This window comes from Macaca thibetana, chromosome 14 (genome assembly GCF_024542745.1).
Source record: "Macaca thibetana thibetana isolate TM-01 chromosome 14, ASM2454274v1, whole genome shotgun sequence".
Taxonomy (NCBI): domain Eukaryota; kingdom Metazoa; phylum Chordata; class Mammalia; order Primates; family Cercopithecidae; genus Macaca; species Macaca thibetana.
Window position 1 is genome coordinate 33,140,323 of NC_065591.1, and position 21,255 is coordinate 33,161,577.

Consider the following 21,255-nt stretch of genomic DNA (forward strand, 5'->3'; position numbering starts at 1 on the left):
AACTTCGGAGCCAGGAACGCCTGGAGTTGATGTCTTACCTTGCCATTTAATCATCGTGGAATCTTGGGCAAATCTCTCAAATTCCCATTTAGCAATTGTTAGCTATTTTAATATTTTTTACAGAATTATTTTCCTCTGAGGGATATTCCCTTTGATTAAAGCCATCAGCCTCTCACTCATTCAGCAAATAATTCCTGAGCATTTACTGCTGCTAGACTCTACTATTCTACGTCCTGGGAAGCAGCAGTAAATCAGAACTAACGAGACTGTTGGTCTCATGGTTTATATTCTAGCTTGGGAGAGACAAGCAATGTCCAAACAATATAATGTCAAGTGGTGTAGTAGGTTAGCTTGAATGGCGGCCCCCACCCCTGCAAAAGACGTATTCACCTGCTAACTCCTGGAAACTGTGAATGTGATTCTACTTGGAAAAAGGGATGATATAATTAAGGACCTCAAGATGAGATCATCTTGGATAATCCAAGTAGGCTCTAAATCAAATGACAAGTGTCCTATAAGAGACACACCAAGGAGAGACACAGAGAAAGGCCTTGTGAAGACAGAGACAGAGATGACGCAGTGGAGTGATGTAGTCACAAGCTAAGGAACTCCAAGGAGTCACCAGAAGCTGGAAGAAACAAGGAGGCACTTTCCCTAGCGCTTTCAGAGGCAGAGCAGCCCTGCTGACACCTGGACTTCAGACCCTGGCCTCCAGAACCGTGTAAGTTTCTGTCACTGTAAATCTTTGCGGCAATTTGGACAGAAGGCATGGAAATGAATATAAACGGTAATGCATGACAAGAATAAAATGGGGAGGTTAAACCAGGATTCAAGTTGGGATTACTTTAAATAGTGGGGTCTGGAAGGCCCCCCTGAGGAAGCATCATGTTACCCGAGGGTGTGAGAGATGGGTATTCTGAAGGTGAGGGGGCAGCAAGTGCAAAGGGCCCAACCTGGGCATGACCTCGGTGTGTCTGAGGACTAGAAAGTCTGTGAAGCCAGAATATAGGGGATGTGAAAGGGAGAGAGGTGAGGAGATGATGATACTGCTGGTAGGGGCCAGATCCCTTAGACCTCCTCCTGCAGGGCCTTGTAGGCCCAGGGAAGAAGTCTGGATTTTCCAGTTGAAACCTTTTTCAGGAAGATTTTATAGTTAAAATGACCTACAGAAGAAAGGGCATTAAGCATATTATTAAATTAGTAAATACGAGTCTATTCTGAACATTCTAGTAACTGGATAAAAAAAACAGAACCTTTATAATCTTATTCACGGAATCCAACCCCACCGTTCTATACTATACGAATAATAATGTCACAAATAGCATCTGTGAAGTCAAACACCACAGGACACAGTAGAGAATCCTCAGGGGGATCCTTTATTTCATTCACTTTCTCCTTACAAGGTGAAATTTCAATCTGTACAGGTTGTGTCTGCCAGTTCAGTCCACAGCTCAGAATATCACCTTGTCCTCATTCCATGGTATAAGCTGTTCTGTGGGGACAGGTCCGAGGGTCGTGGATTCACTGGACTGGATGGGACATGATCCAGAACTCCGCTCTGTTTGGCTTCCCAAGGATCCCACCACCTCATTCTAATCAGTGATCATTGAGGAAATGCATTGTATTCCTATTCACTATTTCAAAGATCAGGCCTACCTCACTGGCATATCAAGAAAGTTTTCTCAAGTATATTTATTGTTCATCATTTTACTATAGTTTTTCAAATGTCTGACATTCATCTTTTCCCTACCTCTAAATTCCTTTCTTTTTTCACATTATCTTTCTTGATTGCTTTTTAATAGAAAAACAAACAAAGACATGGATTTATTGTGCATATTAGCAGATTCACACTGGAAAATGCATGGAGGTTTCATACACACCACTTACAGTAAGGAACAGCTCAGAGTATAAAGTCGAGAAGAAAGAATCTGAAATATTAGACTTGTTCTGAAATAAGCTTACCTAGGATGATACCACTTTTGCTTAATCAGAATTTCCCCTTTCCAACTATTTAACAGTGGCAAATATAAAAAAATCTGGTAGTGAAAATACATAGCAGTCACTTCGTATCACTGCCTCCCCCAACCCACTCAACTTCTGAAGAACAGGGGTTTTTCAAGTTTTCTTCCCCTTTAAGTTTTAATGGGGGGAAAAAAAAAACAAAACTTTTAAAAAGTCATGTTGTACCAAGATATCCCCAGAGAGAACTGCAATTTACCAAGGTTTTCATGTGTTTTGAGAGAAATCTTACTGAAAGAATAGTGATGTCCATTTTCCAGTAAATACTGAGCGAAAAACAATTTTTATACCCCAATCCGAGGTACAAACTTGCTTTTTGTGGGAACACAACTGCTGTAAATTAGACAATTGTAGCAACAATCCAAGACAATAACAGAATGCCTATGACAGTCTGCCATATTCTGGTGAGCGTCTATCAAAGCTCATCATGATTTTTTGTGAGATCTTCCCCATAATTGGTAGCTTGGCTTCCAACGAACATGTTCCAATTCTCCAATATTTCCTCTTTAGTTAGCTTCTCATCCTATAGAAGAGATGAAAGAGCTCTGTCACGGAAGCTCTGATAACTGTACTAGTTTAGCATGATGTTCATGTCATTTCATTGATTTGCAATGTTTAAAATACTATATTTAGTAATTCAGAAGCTACTGGGCACCTCCTTCATCTACCATGACTGCACTGCAAAACTCCAAATTGGAACAGCCTTTTGCTATAAAAACTGTGCTAACATGCGTCAGGGAAGTCCCTGAGTAATTCAGAAGCTAGAATCCATTCGTGTCCACAAGCAGTGTTGGTCTTCCCAAAATAGGCCCTCAAGAATGCCACTTCCCTCTTATGGCCTCACTGCCTAACCTGACTATTGGCATAACCTGAGAATTTGGGGGCAATCAGCAAAGCAGGGAATAGGCAGGAAATTTTTCTAAATTTCTTGATTTGTTTATTTGAATGTTTATCAATAGATACCTAAGTACTAGGCATTAAAGCCAGAAACCTGAGCTTGCCTGAGGATGTCTGGGCTTTAATGGGATGGGCTTCCTTGTTCCTGACACATCACAGATGTTTGATAAATATTTGGTGACAATGAATGGAAAAATAAGCTGATTCTAGGGCAACACGGGGTATACTTCTTAAATCGTGTCCTGCCCACAAAGTTCTGCAGTCCTAGCAAATGTGACTTAATGTAAGTCTGTGGCTCATAGCTGACTTTCCAGGAAAGTTCGGGCCTAATAACTTTACTGTGGGTTATCATGGTATTAGCTCAAGTTTACAGGCCTCCACAAGAAGGAAAAGTCAATAAAGACATGGTGACATGGGTCAACGCTATCGCCGAGAAAAAAAACCAAACCAATCTTATGTAAACTGTCTCCCTTCAATCAGTGATTCCAGAAGAATGGGAAATACCTTGTTTTTGTCTGACTCATATACCAGATGCCTGGCCTCAGCCTGTGCATGATCATAATCTTGAGGGAGGATCCAGTGGCGAATCTCATCTTTGTCCAACTTCCCGTCCTTGTTCAGATCCCGGAATTCGTTAAACTGCTCCCGTTCTGATAAAACCCAGTCTGGCTCAGGGCCATTCTCCTCGTGGGAAAACATATCCGCTAGAAGGGAAGGTTGTTGTTGGTTACAAAGGAAAGTGGGAAGGTAAATCGCCCCTCCCCGCAAAAAAACTTGACCTCCTGAGCTTTAGGAAAGGCGATGACCAATCCAGAGACCTAACTCAAACAGCTGGTAGGCAGTTTCTTGGGGATAACGATGCAATAATTTATTCATGATGAAGGCCACGTGGTGGAGTAGAAAGAACCGAGTTTAGAAGCCGAAAGATAAATCCCGGCTTTTGACTTAGTTCAGTGACTGAGCCTGAAGTTTCCTTGTCTGTAAAATGGAAACGATAATTTATAAATCACGGGGCTATTATGATCAAATGTGCCATTTTGACGTAAAAGCCCTCTACAATCCAAACTGGCACTACATAAGCGAAAACTAATAATAATGACTAACAGTGAACACTGTGGTCCAGATACTGTATAAAGTGCTCTACAGACATTTTTCATTTGATTTTCACACAACAACCTTACGAAGTGAGTGCTGTTATAATTCCCATTTTACAGATGAAAACAATGAGGTAAAGTCTTACCCAATGACCCACAGCTCATATGAGCTGGAGGCTGCACAGGAACATGGCCACTCTGCTTTCAACCCAGAGTCTCAGCCACTGTGTTTAGTACTATTGTTTATATCATTTCCAAAGGGCTTTCACTTGTCATTTTATTTCATTCTCATAACAATTCTACAAGATGGGTCATTATCCCCATTTTACAAAATGGCAAGGAAAAGAAAAAGGAAACGTTTTTGCATTGTGTGTGTGTCAGTAGCTCTTGGAAAAGAGAGATACTCTGCAGGCAGTTTCTCTGTAATGGAAGCAGAGCTTGGAAATGTCAGGTGGTGAAGGGAGCAGGTTGTAAGAGAAGGAAAAAAAGAGACAAGACCCTTGACTACAAGGTAGACCCCTAACTGACATGTCTACATTGTTTTTGAGAAAGAGTTTAATATGTATTAGCTAATTCAAGCTTCATCGAATCCTGCAAGAATGGGCTAACTTTTTTTTCCCATTTTACAGATGAGGAAGCTGAGGTTTAAAGCCATTACATGATTATCCCAGGGTCACACAGCTAATTGGTTGAGAAGCTAGGGCTCCTAATTCCAGTGCCCTTCCTACTACACCCCCCACCACCCACTTTCCACTTGTCGCCTCCCCAAGAAGTGAAATGACGAATCAATACATTGGGTTCCTCTGCCTGTGAGTCACTAGGTATTCGATTTTCAAGCGCAACGCCTCCACCTCCCTCTCTCTATTCAGTGTAAAGAATGGGATGCTGCTTCTAGGCAAAGCCACTCAAAGAGTTCTGCCCCTGACTTTGCACCCCTTCAATGTACAGTTCCGGAGGGCTGGGCAGAGCACACACTTTCAATCAAAAGCACTACATTGTTTGTTTTAACCATGCAGTCTTTGCTGTCAGTCTCATTTCATCCCCAGTGCCATGGTGAGAGGTCTGCGCCTCTGAACGTGACCTCGCATGTGGACCCAGCAAGAGGAAGGCACTACTGCTTCCTCTGATGAGGGAGTTGTCAGCATATGTCATTCTATCAGGGTAGTGCCACCAACATCACTTTAATTACTGTGGCGAGAGCTACGTTGTCTGTTACCAATGACACACAAGGAACAGTGTTCAGCTCATGATCAAACATAATTTCTAATGATTAGAGGAAACTCTGCTCTTCATTGCTGAAGGCACTTGTTCTTGTGTCTGGGGTGGCAAAGTAATACAACCACAAAACCAGAGACAGACAGCAACTCGGGCTCTGGTTTTTACATTTAAAGGTAATTAATGGCTTCGATTAAAAATCTGTACAAAAATTATACATATTTCATTCCTCTTGTCATAGGTCAACACTTAAATAAAATGATTTTCCAGCTTTTACTTTATCGAGACTTGGGAAAAGAGCTGCCATGAGAAGGGAGCCTGCAGCTGGAGCCATGTGCCATAGCAGGTGGTAAGGATCAAATGGAATTGCTCTTGTTGCCTGCTCTGGTCCTTTCCAGCAGGGGTTGGGCTGGGGGGATTTGGAGCTACCAGGAAGCGCTCTAAACAGCAATGGTGGGTTCAGACCCAAATATATTAATTTGACTCTATGGGACTCCCAACCGAAGGATGGGAAACGAGGGGCACAAAATGACAATATTATTGGGCAATTGTGCACTCTGTAAAACATTTATCTCTCTAAGAAGAATGCCTTTCTGCAAAGAGCTCAGACACATAAACAGTTCTGTTAATCACAGCTGCATCTACTCAGAGCTTTTAGGCCCCATTGACCTCGTCCAGTTTTAGAGTTTTTGCCCTGACAGTGTCTCTTCTATCTTCACTGTAAATCTATGGGGTCTCCAATGCCCTTTTGCAAAGGTAAAACCAGGCAGTGTGACGAAGGGCACCTCTCAGAGGCCTGGGGCCAACTGTCGGCCAGCCTTGTGTAGGGCCAGCCTTTTCCACTGAATAAGGTCTAATAATACTTCCCTGATACTACACCACTAGGGTTGATGGGACAAGCAGGCTGGAAGTTCACAGGAGTGACTTATAGACTTGCAGCTGTTGCTAAAAGAGACGTCTGGGGAAAGTAGCCAGACGTGTGGGTGGGGGGGCATGTGGCCCAGTCGGGAAGCTGAGCAAGACTCTAGGTCAGCACTCACCAATATACTCATCCTGATCCACAAACCCATCCCCGTTCTTGTCGATGTCCTCCAGAGTTTCCTAGGAAGCAAAGGGTGAAACAGAATGCAAGATGGCCATGTGCTCTAAGGAAGTCTGAGAATTCTATTGTCCTCCTTTATCCAGCTTTTACGGCTGAATGCTTGGTGACTTCTGGCTCATCTCCTTACTTCCCTGGGAACTAGTTTCTTATTTGTAAAAAACAGGCAATAGTTTCTGTTCCTAATCCCCCACCCCAATTTCAAGAGCAGAACACTTTCTTCAAAGCAAGATGTACCTGTAACCCCAGAGGTACTCTGATGATATCAGGCCCTGCCAGGCCAACCAACTCCACCATCCAACCAAAACACCCACTGGGGAACATGCGAGAAAACCAGTTTGAGAACCACTGGATTACATGACCTCAAGAATAGACTCCAGTGCTAACAGGACTATGAATACTGAGTTGGTGTCAGAGAAATGTGAAACAGTGGTCAACTCAAAAATAAAAGTATAACTGATTTTTTAATGTATTATGCTCTGTATTTAGTATACTTGACCCCTTATTTACATTTTTTGGATTGGGTCAATAATTAAATGAGTTTACTGTTCATTGGCACAGCAACTCAGAGGCATCCTGGGCCAAACCAAAGAGAAAACCTGAGAGCAGAGAGCCACTCTCAAAGGCTCATCATCCACTGTGGATCATTCCCCACCTGCACTGTCCTCTGCCACATTAGCTATCACTACATGGATGGTGAGTGGTAGAGGAATGATTCTTGGAGCCACCGCCCAGTCCTTACAGTCATGGCGATCACGAGGATGAAGCATGAGCGGACCCTTCCACCACCTGGATAACTAAAACCATCTACAGCTCGTGTAAACAAAAGCTCTAGCCATCTGTTTCCCAGGATTGAAACAGTTGGAACTGGCTTGGTGCATCTGCCCAGCAAAACAGGTGATGGCATTTATTTAATTGTCATGGAAAATGAAGATATTTGGGACCCAACAAGACACTATGGAAAGCAACCACATTCTGAGGCCTTACAAGCAGAGTCACTCCTCAAAGCCTAGGGCCTGATCCACCCACCCTCCAAAGACCTACCCCCTAAGGGTAGCATCCCTTCCAGCCATAATTTTTACTTTACATTTCCACACAGTTTTAACAATCCAATTCATTCCATTTCTGAGTCTTTTCCCAAGTCCCTTAAAACTGAAAAATGGGGCAGAGACTAGCTAGTTGCTCACTTAAGCCATTTGCTCTTTCCTTTTTTTTTTTTTTGAGACGGAGTCTCACCCTGTCGCCCAGGCTGGAGTGCAATGGCACGATCTCGGCTCGCTGCAACCTCTGCCTCCCGGGTTCAAGCGATTCTCCTGCCTCAGTCTCCCGAGTAGCTGGGATTACAGCCGCGTGCCACCATGCCCAGCTAATTTCTTTTCTATCTTTAGTAGAGACAGAGTTTCACCATGTGGGCCAGGCTGGTTTTAAACTCCTGACCTCATGATCCGCCTCCTCGGCCTCCCAAAGTGCTGGGATTACAGGCATGAGCCACTGTGCCTGGCCCCTATTTGCTCTTTCTAGGCACATATCTAAACTGTATTTCCCAGCCTCTTCATATCTAGGAGGGACCAGTGTAACATAAGAGAAGGGGATGTGTCATTCCCTGGGCAGAACAGTAAACAAAGACTCTATCTTCTCATTTCCTCTCTTTTCCTTTGTCAGCCAGTTGGGTGTTGCCAGGATGACTTTGAAGCTACAAGATGGCAGAGCACAAGCAGGAGTGCTTAGAGGAGAACTGGGTACCCAATTGTGCTCAGAGAACAGCCTGGGAGGTCCATCTGACTGGAACAAACTTTGCTAGTGTTAAATGGCTATAACTGGGGGCTATTTGTTACAGCAGCCAGCCTGACTTGACTAATTTACTGGGTAGACAGGTATTCCAACAAACTCTACTTTGGAATCCTTCTCCAATTCCCTTCAGGCTGAAAAATGTTCTCTCTTTGGAAGAGACAAGATTTGGAGGCAGTTTTCTCCCTGGTCTTTTCCCAGCCCAGGCCCTTCACTTATCTTACCAAAACCACAATTTCCTTCATGTGTTCAAACTCTTCAGGATGCAGAAAGGCAGTGAACTCCTCCCGTGTAGCTGTCAGATCACCATCGAGGTCCGCAGCTTTGAATCTTCTCTCGTCACGTGGCAGCATCTTTTTAAAGGTGTGATGATCTGAAGAATCATGAAACTCCGCGGGGTTTCCTGCAGGATGTATATATGCAGAAACGTTTTTCAACTGTGCTGCCAAGAAAGGCGTTTCCTGCCAGATCACTCATCCTTCATGCTCAAATGGTACACACAGGGAAAAAAGGTCCCAACCTACTGAGTTCTTTAAAACATTTTATGTCAGAATGCCTCTAATATCAGTTCCCTCAAGCCACCCTGTAATCTAGGCCTCAGGGCATATTAGGGGAATTATTGCAAGTGGTTAAGAGCGCGGGCTTTAGACTATATCACTGCCATACTTCTCTTTGCAGAACTCTGCTTTCATCATCTCATTCTTTGATCTAGAACATACAGAGGTTCTTCGGTACCCAAAACATCTTGTCTCAACACCGTGCCTGGCTTTCAAGATCTCCCCGATTCTGGCCGCGTGCGTGCATCTTTGGTTCTCCTCAGGCCTGTTTCTTGGCCATCCTCACCATGCACCCAGCAGGTCCGCACCCCGTACCTCTGTAATCTCACTTCTTCATTCTCCATTACTGCATACATTGCTGCATCTTTGCCCCTCCAGTTGACCCACCTTCTCCAAATATAAATCCATTCTCCAAGGCCCCAGTTTCCAAACCACCCATACCAGGAAGCCTTTCCTGACTGCTCCGGCCCGCTCAATCCTTGCTATCTGGAATTAGGCAGCATTTTGAAAGTGTACCACAGACACACTTCCCTTCTGCTTTCTTCTCCGTGTGTGCCTCTGAGATGAAGTTGAGATGGGGTCGCAATCTAAGGGATTTTTTTTATTAGCCCTCATGGTCCTTCCCTCCCACCTGTAACTTCACTCAGTGTAAGGAACTCAGTACATTCCGAGTTTGCAGAGGAGGGTGTTATACAAGCATGTTCTACTTAGGAGGCTGTGACATCTCCCTGAAGGGAGTGGATACGATGAGAGAGGAGAGAGTCTACAAAAAGCTTGTGACCCGGGCCCCCGCTGTGTCATCGCTCCTGCAGCACCTCTTACCCAGGTAGTAACCATAGGTGGCTTGTTTGTATTCTTCCCAGGAAATTTTATCATCCTTGTCCCTATCATAATCCTTCCAGACTTTGGCGACATTATCGAAGATGTATCTTTTCTGCACCCGTTTGATCCAGGTTTTCAGCTCCTCAGTAGTGACAAAGCCATCCCCATCATTGTCGATTCGATCAACAATCTTTCTGCAGTACAAAAAAAAAAAAAAAAAGAAAAAGGAAAGAAACCCACACACATGCACAAGGCTATTATTAAGGCTTTGTGTGATGCTGGTCCAGCAAAAGATCAAACACCTGCACAATCTAAAATGCACAAACAACTACAACAGAATCAATGATCTAACGAGGCTGGAAGGAATCTTCAAGTTTATGCTTTCACGGTTGATGTGCTTTCCCCCGACCAGTGCCGATGGCAGACACCGCTAATGGATTGTACCCCTCTGTCCTGATAAAACTAGAGGTGCTCTCAGAATTCTCAGCACTGTGCTCTGGTGATGGCCACTACCAATGCATCAGAGCTGATCTGTAAGATGAAACCTATTAATCTTCCCTGCTGTAGTCCAACACCCTCATTTTGGAGTAATGGAAACTGAGGCCCAGAGAAATGGAATAACTTTTCTAAGATTACACAACCAGTATTTGGCAAAACTGGGGTGAGAATTCGTGTCTTCTGGCTTAGGTTCAATGCAAAAAGTGGAAAATTGTATGTAAATCAAAAGATAAGTGGGTTTTGTTTTGTTTTTTTAAATCCCACCACAGTGGACGCAAAAACTTGACACTTAAAGCAAGAAGACACCAGATGGTGGACACAGCACAAATGTCAGGGCTGAAGGAGCCTTGACATCATGGAATCTACTCACGAAACTTGACCAGCTGATCCGCTCTAGGAACCTTAAACCCTTTGCTCTTAGGGTAAAGACTCCTATACCAGCTCCACGGCTGGCCTGGGTTTCAGGAACTTCCCACTGAACTCCACTGAGGTACCCTAAATGCTAGCCCAGAGCAAACTTCAGGCTGGGAACTCACTTTTGTCTTCTCTAGATCAGAGGGTCCCAAACCAGGACAGCATTCCGGTAGGGAACTTCAAAAACACCCCCAAGCTATTCCCAGTGTTTAAAGAAGTTTCACCCTTGTAGTCCATTTACCTGGGAGGAGGTCATACAGGCTAACTCTAGATTTCGTTATTTGGGGCTGGAATTCTATCAGCTTCAGTGGCAAAACTTTCTTACTTTTCAACAGACCTTCTGATTGGCAATTAAGCTTTGATTAATAAAAAGTGGGAAACAAATTCATCAGTAGTTTGACAGAGAAAATCTCCTGTAACTTTTTTTTTAGGTGCAGGGAGGGTGTACATGAGACGGGGAGGAGTGAATAATCAATGTCTCCACCTCCTACCTGAACCCAAGAGCCCAAGCTCCTCTTTCTCAGGAAGGTGTAAACATCACTAACAGCTTGAAAGTGCCCCTTCATTTGCACGTTTAACAGACCTCATTCCTAAAAGATAGGCTGGACCTGTGATCCCAATGCTTCAGAAGGCTGAGGTGGGAGGACTGAGGTAGAAGGCCAAGAGTTTGAGAGCAGCCTGGGCAACATAGTGAGATCCTGACACCACAAAAAATTTAAAAATTAGCCAGGCATGGTGACACATGCCTGTAGCCCCAACTACTCAGGAGGCTGAGGTGGGAGGACTGCCTGAGCCCAGGAGGTCGAGGCTGCAGTGAGCTATGATTGCACTGCTGTGCCTCATAGCCTGGGCAACAAATCAAGAATGTGTCTTAAAAAAAAAAAAGACTAAAACACTAAACTTCAAGCGTCTTCAGGCTTCTTCCCCCAGGAAATCATAGTGAGACACAGCAGAATTATTTTAACATTGTGCAGTGTTGAGCCCAGGTATGTGCCAAGCATTGCTCCAATCCTGGGGACACAGTGGAGACATGCCAACGGGTTACCCAAAGCCAACTGGGAAACAGAATCTCAGGCTAACGACATCAGACTCTACAATCCTCTTTTGTGGAAAGGACAGCATCTAGTCTATGCCAAATAAACATCTAGGACATAGCCTGACACATAGTAAGTACTCAATAAATATTTGTTGTAAGAATAAATAAGATCTTAACCTTCTCTTTAACAATCTCAAGTGAGATCCTGGGAAAGGCAGCTAGGGTGGAGATGAAGCCCAGCACTTCCATCAGAACACCTGGATCCCCGTCCTGCCTCTGGTCCCCATTATCTGCATGATCTTGGGCAAGTGTATTGACTCTCTGAGTTTCTCCATCTGTAAACTGAACACCTACTTCACAAGGAATGTTGTGTGGAATAAAGGAGAGAATGCATGCCTTTCCTCACTAAAGACAATAATCTAAATCAGTGGTGGGTGGTAGCTGCTACACAGAAGCCATTCAAATGTTTGTTGCATGAATAAATTAATGAAATCAAGGTGTTGATACACGGAGCAAACCCAGACCAACTCCATCGCCAACTCAACACCAACAGGTAACAGAATGAGCTAAACCTCTCAATGGGACCTATGGCCACTTGGAGATACCCTGCTAGCCACCAAACAGTGCTGACCAACTCTGCTGCAGAGGATGACTGACACATGGGAATAAAGGTGTCAAGAGAAGCCAGATATGGGGGTCTGTATGTGAAATCATTCAAACTTTAAATGTGGGCAAGTAATTTACACTGTGTGGCATATTTGTGAATGCATGCAGCCTACGGGTTCCCACTCTGCAAACCTCTGGCCCAGGTGTCTTTAGGGGCCTTAGAGCTGTCACATTTTCAGGACTGACAGGTAATGGTGACAAAGTTGCCTAGATCCAGCCACACTCATTCCTCCTCAGCCCAATCATGGAGGGGACCACTAAAACAAGCTGTGGACAGAGGGGCAGCTTCTCACACGCAGCCCCATCCCAAACTGGACCCATAATTTCCAGCACCTCCTACCCCGCCTCTACTCCAGATTTAACCTACAAGCGAATGGTGCATCCATCACCCATCTGGTGGCTCAGGCCAGAGACCCAGATGTCCCCTTGATTCCTACCTCCCTCCTCTCCCCCTTGCTGAGTCAAGAGCAAGAGCTGCCAGTTCTACCTCCCACTGGTGTATAGATACATCGCCTCCTGGAATCCGGAGAGACCAAGCCCCTTTGGCATTTACCCCCTCTCCCCTGCCACTGGTCTAGTCTATACCTCGATTATGTTCTTTGCGTACTGCCTCCTGCCAGCCTGACTTTCCCAATGAATTTTGGGGATTATGACATTTTGACAACATACAGGATAACATATCTCCATCTCACCAAGGTCCTTCCTGCTCTGTCCTTGGTTTCCCCTCCATTCCCACCTCTCATTTCCCTTCCCTGCCCCTTTGCAGACTCACCACCCCTCAGGCCGCAGAACACTTTTCAAACCCTTTAGAAATGGGCTGTTTTCTCTTCAGGAAGGCCTTCCCCTGCTGTACACCTGGCAACCTCCAAGTCATCCTACAAACTGATCAGGTGACAGCCCTAATCCCCTCTCTCTAACCTGCAGCCCTGGTGGCTCCTTCTCCTGGATGTGCTCACCATAGGTTTTATAGGCCATCATTGCAGCAATTGTGCATAATGGCTAGTTTGTGCTTCTCTCCTCCACATTTGCTTATAAGCACTTTGATGCCTAGAGCATAAGGTTTCATCTTTGTATCTTCCAGTTGTCTAAACTGGGGCCTGGTACACAGTAGCCATTCAAATGTTTGTTGCATGAATAAATGAATGAAGTCAAGGTGTTGATACAAGGATCAAATCCAGACCAACTCCACCATCACTTGTTCTCACTACTAGGCTGAACTGTCATGATGAAGGCATTAACTGGAAGCTGTAGGACCACACCTTATAAAGTTTTCCAAATCCCAAAACCTCTCCCTGCCTCCTCTCCAGTGACAATGTGGCTACCACTCAGGGCTCCAGAATAAATCAGTCTCCAAGTGCCTCAAAGCAATACAATTGACTGAACTCATCAATGGCCCCCATTGTTAAGTCCTAACCGAGAAGAGAAAGTACTGTGCAAGATAAAAGGTAATTGTTTGGAGGTGACTTTGAAGTTCAAAGGTCTTGTTATCAGAGCAGGCAGATGGTGCACCTACACAATAGGTATAATTTATCCTCATATTCCAATGAAACACTTTGGCCTTTGGAGGGCCCCAGGAGCACAGGGATGGCTGTGTTCTCTTTCATGTGGCAGAACGTGAAGATCCTCCACCCCCAGGAATCAGGTTCACGGAGATCTGAGACCTGGTGCCCAGTGCGCAGGACTGCTGGTTTCTTCCCCAGCCCTGCCTCCATCTGGGACCAGGCTGCCTGCTGGGTCCTCTGAGCAAGGACCAGCAGATATCTCCGCACAATGCCCAAGTGTCTCCTCAGGGGGACCCGGGGAGGGTGTACTGAAATGTGCCAAAGTTTTGTTTCCCGGGTTTGGTTCCTGACTCAACTGCCTTTAACAGCCCAAGTGAAAATCCTCCACCACCAAGAGCACCCTCCAGCTTTTTGCCCCCAACAAATCAGTTGCCAAAGAACTGAGTGCTTATGCAGACATCTGCTGCCAACAGAAACGTTTCAGGCCACCCGTTTCCATTCCTGCTCCTTCGTGTTGCCAATCGGAAACTGCGTGTCCCCGGATTTTTGTATCCCTACACTAGATTTTATTTTATTTTTTATTATTTTTGAGATGGAGTCTCACTCTAGCCTCGGCTGGAGTGCAGTGGCACAATCTCGGTTCACTGCTACCTCCACCTCCCGGATTCAAGCGATTCTCCTGCCTCAGCCTCCCAAGTAGCTGGGATTACAGGCGTGTGCCACGACGCCCGGCTAATTTTTGTATTTTTAGTAGAGACGGGGTTTCCCTATGTTGGTCAGGCTGGTCTCGAACCCCTGACCTCAGGTGATCCCTCCGCCTCGGCCTCTCAAAGTGCTGGGATTACAGGAGTGAGCCACCGCGCCCAGCCTCCTTACGATAGATTTACAGGGCGATTAGGCAAAAGGCAAGACCACCTGGCCGAGACTAGGAAGCAAGCCTGTCACTCGCCTGCCCCTTCATCTTTTATCCATTCATGTTCATCCCTGAGACCTTCTTAGCGAGTGTCTCAAGCCCTTCTCGCCGGAAGTGGGGGATCAGAGAGAAACTGCGAGAGGGTAGGGAGGAACTCATGTCACTAACAGGCCACTGTGGACAAACTCTTCTTTTGTGCACTCTCTCCCTTCCCTTCTGATGCAACCCGGGGGAGGGGGCGGGCCCTCGCCGTCCTGGCTACTGCGGCCGCTGCCACGTTCTCGCCTCCCCGCGAGAAACCACCCAGGCCGGGGCGCGGCGGCGATCTCCACGCTGGGGTCCCGGGGCCCTCCGGCAACTCAGCCTGAGCCCCGGCGCCGAGTCGGGCAGGCCCCCGCTCTCGGGGCCGCGCGCGCGATTTCGCTTTCGCTTTGGCGGTGGTATCCCGCGTGGCTCCCGCCCAAACAGCCCCTGGACACCTGCGCCGCCCCCCGGGGGGACCTGGCCGCGGCCTCACCCCAGCCTCTCCTTGCTCTCGTCCGGGGTGAGCTGGTCGAAGGTCTTGGAGTCCTCCTTGCCCAGGAAGGCCTCGTGGTCGTACTGGAAGCTCTGGTTGTCCTCAGGGGGCCGCTCGCCCAGCTCCGAATCGGGCCGCACCACGCGCTCCTTGCGCACCGTGGGCTTGGCCCGCAGAACCCGCGGCGCCAGCACCAGCGCCAGCAGCAGTCCCAGGGCGAACCCCAGGCGGCGGCCACGGCCACCGCGCGCCATCGTCCGGAGGAGAGGGCGGCCGGGAGGGAGGCGCTGAGCAAGCGACAACAGCGGCAGCTCGGGAATGGGGGCTTGGAGCGCGGCGACGGCGGCGGGGCTGGGGCCGGGGCCGGCGCGGAGGAGGGGACGGCCCAGTCCCTCCGCCAGTGCCCGCCCCGAGCCGGAGCAGAGGGGCGCGTCGGGGCCTCGGGCTGGGAAGCTGCGGGCGGTCCCGCTCACGCGCCCATTGGTCGCTGTGCTGCCGGGGGAGGCCGGGGCCGCGGAGCCACGTCGCCAGCCGGGGTGGTGGGCGCGGGGCTAATGTTTCGCCTCGGCCCCTCCCCGCGATCTCGTTGCTAGGGGCGGGCCCGGGCGAACTGCGCTGGGGACTGGAGAGCTCGGAGGAGGACTGGGAAGAAGTTCTTTGTCAAGCAACAGATGTTCAGGATAAAATTCCCTCTGACTTCCTACAGTTCCGGAAAACTGTAAGGAAGGAGGCGCTGCCCCTCCTCAACTTCCAACTGAGCCCTAGACCCTGCTCTAAAATGTGCTCTCAAACCCAGTTTAACCCCATTTAGCAAAATTTGGAGTCTGGTTACAAACGCGAGCCTGGAAGGAGACCAAGACGGCTAAGTCCCCTGGAAACGAGGGTCCTACTGTCAGTCGTCAAGGAGGGTCAAGCGGGAAACTTCTATATGACCGAGAGTCCCTCTAAAGGGAGCAGTACCGTGCGTTCCAGCTGCCAGGGGAACGCAGGCCCCACGCTGGTAGATAGTCCTGTTTCCCAAATGAAATCAGGATTTTAGATTTTTATGTTTTATTTCTAAATGTTGGCAACTCATTTTACAAAAGCACTAGTTGGATCCAATCTTACCTGTATTCAGGTGGTAATGCTACCAATACAGATATCTGTCCCATCAAACTTTCTGCAGTGATGGAAGTGTACTCTATCTGGTCTGTCCTGTAGGTCGTGGCTGTTGAGCACTTGATGTGTAGCTTAGTGTAAGTAAGGCACTGAAATTTTAATTTAAATCTAAACTTAAATTGCCACACCGGACTAATGGCTACCCTTTGGACAGTGCAGGTCTCCAGCAGTCTCAGCCTTTTGAAACTCATTGAAAGCCATGATCCTCTTCCAGAAAAATGCACATACAGCTACTGACACCGGTGCTTGATTAAAGAGTCGGAGGATTCATGGATCTTTTGAAGCCCCACCTATGAGCCCCAGGTTAAGAATCCCTAGAAGGCTGGGCGCGGTGGTGTCTCATGCCTGTAATTCCAGCACTTTGGAAGGCGGAGCCAGGTAGACCACCTGAGGTCAGGAGTTCGAGACCAGCCTGGCCAATATGGTGAAACCCCGTCTCTACTAAAAATACAAAAATTAGCCGGCCGAGGTGGCAGGCGCCTGCAATCCCAGCTACTGGGAGGCTGGCGCAGGAGAATCGCTTGAACCTGGGAGTGGAAGGTTGCAGTGAGCCGAGATTATGCCATTGCACTCCAACCTGGGAAACAAGAGAGAAACTCCATCTCCAAAAAAAAAAAAAAAAAAAAAGAAAAAGAAACCCTAGAAAACTGAAACCATAGTTGAACCATGACAGCTAGATAGCTGTACTCCCAGAAATTTCCTCCATCTTGCCCTGCCTCCCACCTCCATCCCTGATGTTTTCAAAAAGGTCTGGGATGTGCTTCTTGCCCTTGCAATAAAGATGTCGTTGCAGCATAGATGCAAGTCCCTTTCTTGTGACGCCCTCTTTCAGTCAATTAATAAATCATTACTCTCTTCCTACTCCAGCCTAAGCACTGGACTGGGTGCTGAGGATACAATGGGGAACAAGATAGTCGTGGTGTCTGTGTATATGAACAGATGTTCGTTCGTTCATTCGTTCCATAAACAGCACCTGCTAAATATCAGGCTATGCTGGATTCTGGCTAACTGAGATCCGTGGATCACAAGTCAGCATGACAAGGTCCTGTATGAGCTAGCAGAGGACAGCTCCACATTTGAGGCAATGTCTTTGTGACCCTGTACATCCCCACTGGCTGGCAGTGAGAGCTGGGAATCCAGTCTTTGAATCCCCGCTTCCCTTCCTAGTCCCCTTCTTTTCCTTGGATCCCCCGCCCCGCTTCCCACCAGCTGACTTTGCATGGGACAAGAAGTACTGTGCCTGAGACCAGACATGCTTCCCACAGCCAGCCTCGAAGCCTGAATTTCTAGCAATAGAGGAGCATTACCTTGGGCGTGTAAGAGCTCCCTGCTGAAATGCAAGTGTCCTAAGGTAGGCGGCTTAGTACTTTCTGTGCTCATCAGGCAAGCAGGATATGAATTGTTGAGTGAGTGAGGGAGAAGGAGGAGTGGGAGGAGGAGCAGGGAGAAAAAGATCGGGGCTAGAAAAAGAAGGGGACTAGGAAGGGAACGGGAAAGGGAGTGGAGACTGGTGACAGTTTTTGCATATTCACAACTTTGGCCACAGGCTGGCCTGGGTCCCTGGGATTGGTCCAGACTCTCCGAAACGGCATATCTTTTGCCCTTGTTATAGTTGGCTTCCTGCCAGACACTGGTGGTTTCCAACAGTTAGACTGTTTCAGAGGTAGTCTTGGCTCCTGTGGGAATTACCAGAGAATTCTAGCACTGCTGTGAATCCGGAATAATTTACATAATTTCCCGTGGGCTTGCCTACACTTTTTTCCTTTATGTTTATTTTCATCTCTCCACCCTACCATAAGAGTTTAAGTCCTCCCAACCAAAGGACCAGGAAGGGTGATGGGACAGAATAGTCAAGGTATTGCATTGTGTAATTGCTTTCTTTCATTTTCAAAGTTGTTTTCCATCTCCCCCCATGTGTATGTTTGGAAAGAGTGACTAAGTGCATTGTCATGTTAACCTCCATTCTTGATGAAGCAGAGGAACCAGAACAAGAGAAGTCACATTTAGCAGAGGGTTGAATCAGTGAAAAGGAAAAGCGAGTTTCTAATGGGTGAACTGATCAGCTTAGGGTATGCTGGTCTCCTGCATCTGGCTGAAAGTAGCGCCATCAACTACAACAAAAATCCAACCAGAAGTTACTGAAACAAGAAGAAAACTTTAGCATCTCATGTAACAAGAAGTCATGAGTTATATCAGTTTTAGATTCGTTAATGCCAGTGGTTTCAGGACATCATCAAGGAATCAGGTGTTTTTGTTTCTCTCTCAGAAACAGTGGGGGAAAGGAATGTTCTCTCCCTTTCTTTGAAAAATAAACTTTCCCAGCAGACTTTCTGTCATATCTCATTGCCCAGAATTGTGTCATGTGCCTATGCCGGATCCAATGACAGGCAAAGGGAATATAAATTCCATGATTGATTTCACCAAATCAAGACTCACTCCTAGGGACCGGAAAGTACTGTATACAGCATCCTTTGAAGCACATGATTAGAGTTTTGTGGGCGAGGAAGAACAAGCCACATAGCTGTGTCTACCACATGTTTAAAAGCAGTTTGAGGCCGGGAGCGGTGGCCCACGCCTGTAATCCCAGCACTTTGGGAGGCCGAGGGGGACAGATCACGAAGTCAGGAGATTGAGATCATCCTGGCTAACACGGTGAAATCCCGTCTCTACTAAAAATACAAACAATTAGCCGGGCGTGGTGGCAGACGCCTATAGGCTCAGCTGCTTGGGAGGCTGAGGCAGGAGAATGGCGTGAACCCGGGAGGCGGAGCTTGCAGTGAGCCGAGATCGTGCCACTGCACTCCAGCCTGGAAGACAGCGAGACTCCGTCTCAAAAAAAGAAAGAAAGAAAGAAAGAAAAGCACTTTGAGCATCTCTACCTCCCTCCTGCTTCTCCACCATTCAAAATTACATGAACTTTTCACGTCCTAACTCAAATGTCACCTTCTCCATGAAGTTTTCCCTTATGCCTTAAATCAGAATTAATTATTTCTTCATCAATATGCCCAGAGTCTTTGTATCTCACATATTTTTCACAGTCAGCTTTGTATTAATTTTTCTTCCCTCCTAATTCTGAATTCCTTGGGAGAAGTGATCATAGCTGATTCATGTCTATGTTCATCAATCCAGGGCCTAGCATGTTTACTGCCTTCTGGCAAAAGTTGATCGCCATAAGACAGATTTGTTATGAGGCCAAGTCCATATTCTTTTGGCTCACCACTGTATACTCAACCTAGCATAGTGCCTGGCTCATAGTAGGTGCCCCTAAATTATCCTGAATGAATGATAAAATAATAATAGCTACTAACTTCTGCTTCTGGTCAAGATGGAGTGAAGGAGGGACTGGATTTATCCTCCCATTTGAAACAAACAAACAAACAAAATATATGAAACAACAGTTTTCAAGACGCTGGACACCAGGCAATGAACGACATTAGAAACAAACTAGTTGAGTCCTAGGATTACCCCAGAATTACCTTGGCAGAGTTGCCAGGTCACTGTGCAGAGAGGGAGAACTAACATGGATTCAGGCAGACTCCTGAAGCTGAAAAGACAGAGTTGAGTGTCCACAGAGACCAAGTCAGCCATGGTTCTACAGAGAGAGTTCCAGAGAGAAGACGGCTGCTCAGAGAGAGAATCCCAGAGCTCCACAGAGGATCCCCTTGGCCATTCAGCAAAGTGGCGAACAGTGCATGCATGTGAGGCTGAGGAATGAGCCATCTGAAAGGATTAGAAGGAACAGTGGGTGCCAGGCATGGTACCTGTTCCTACCAGTCAAACTGGAAAAACTTATCATTCATGGGGCACTGGGTACTTAGTAAGGTCTTGCCTCAGTGGTTGGGAATAATTAACCCTAGACTGAGCACTGCTCCAGAAAATGCCTCTCAGAGCACAAAGGCAAGACCTGAAAAGCTCAAAAAAACATACAGGGAAAAAAAAAAAAAATTCCAGCACCCAACAAGGTGAAATTCACAATTTGTATTATCCAATCAAAGACACAACAAGGCAGAAAAACACAGCAAGGAGAATAATCGGTCTGTAAAAACTGACCCAGAACTGACACAGATGTTAGAATTAACAGAGAAGAACATTAAAACAATTATTGTAATTGTGTTAAATGTTTTAAAAGTTCGGAAGAGCCAGAGAATATACAAAAAAGACACAAATTGAAAGCCTAGATATCGAAACTGAAATCTGGGATGAAAAATGCACCATATAAGATTAGCAGAAAGTTAGACATTGCAGAAGACACTATCTTTTTACTAATTAAATAGTTTATTGAATAAATATAATAGCAAAGAATGCATTCAGCTGCTTTCTAAAAAATCAATTTTAAAGGCCTTTCTATTCCGGCTAATGATAAAGGCGGTAAAGGCAGATGTGCTAGTTTAACATAATTGGCTTATTTCATACAGCACTTTTATCTTTTAGTCCACAAGTATATTATTAAATGATAGAGAACATCTAATGCAACCATTTCCATGGGAGTAGGAAATACATTTCTAAGAAAGAAAGATGTTACAGATCCCATCTTTTATACCCACACCCACAGTCTAACTCTAAAGAAGATAAAAACCAATGACTTTCTTCGCAAGAGCTCACAAATAATGTCACTTTGCTATCAAAATCTGTATCTCTGATCCATTTTGAGCATCGAGACAAGATTCAAATATTCCCAAAGAAAGAAACACAAGGCATATTGGGATCATTTATTCAGCAACAGCGAGCACTGCATCCAAAACTATCTCACTTAGGAATGAAATAAGGTCAGTCACATGCGTGGACATCTCTTCTGCTGTAGTATCATAGAAAGTCTCAGTGTCATGAACAATCTATTTGTCTTCTTCAGTAACAGTTTATATCCACACCTTTCCTCCCAAGTTAACCCCCTCTGCCAATTCTTCATTCTAATTGTGTGCTGTCTCACTTATGATTCCACATCCTAAAGTATGTCAATGCCATTTCTGAGTGCCATCTTGCCATCAACTGCTGCTGTCGACTCCTGTGAATACAGTTTTCACAATTGGTAGGTAGATCGCAGTTTGTAACCAAAGACACTC

General features: G+C 46.2%; 1 protein-coding gene across 1 annotated transcript; it reads right to left on the reverse strand.

The window, feature by feature from the left end:
• Positions 1-1,360: 1,360 nt before the first annotated feature.
• Positions 1,361-15,584, reverse strand: RCN1 (reticulocalbin 1). Its single transcript, XM_050759058.1, has 6 exons — positions 15,038-15,584; positions 9,492-9,685; positions 8,337-8,515; positions 6,266-6,326; positions 3,421-3,620; positions 1,361-2,542 (listed from the first exon to the last, which is right to left on the reverse strand). Exons 1-6 carry the CDS (start codon positions 15,289-15,291, stop codon positions 2,435-2,437), a joined length of 996 nt encoding a protein of 331 aa, XP_050615015.1. The 5' UTR covers positions 15,292-15,584; the 3' UTR covers positions 1,361-2,434.
• Between the last annotated feature and the right edge of the window lie 5,671 nt (positions 15,585-21,255).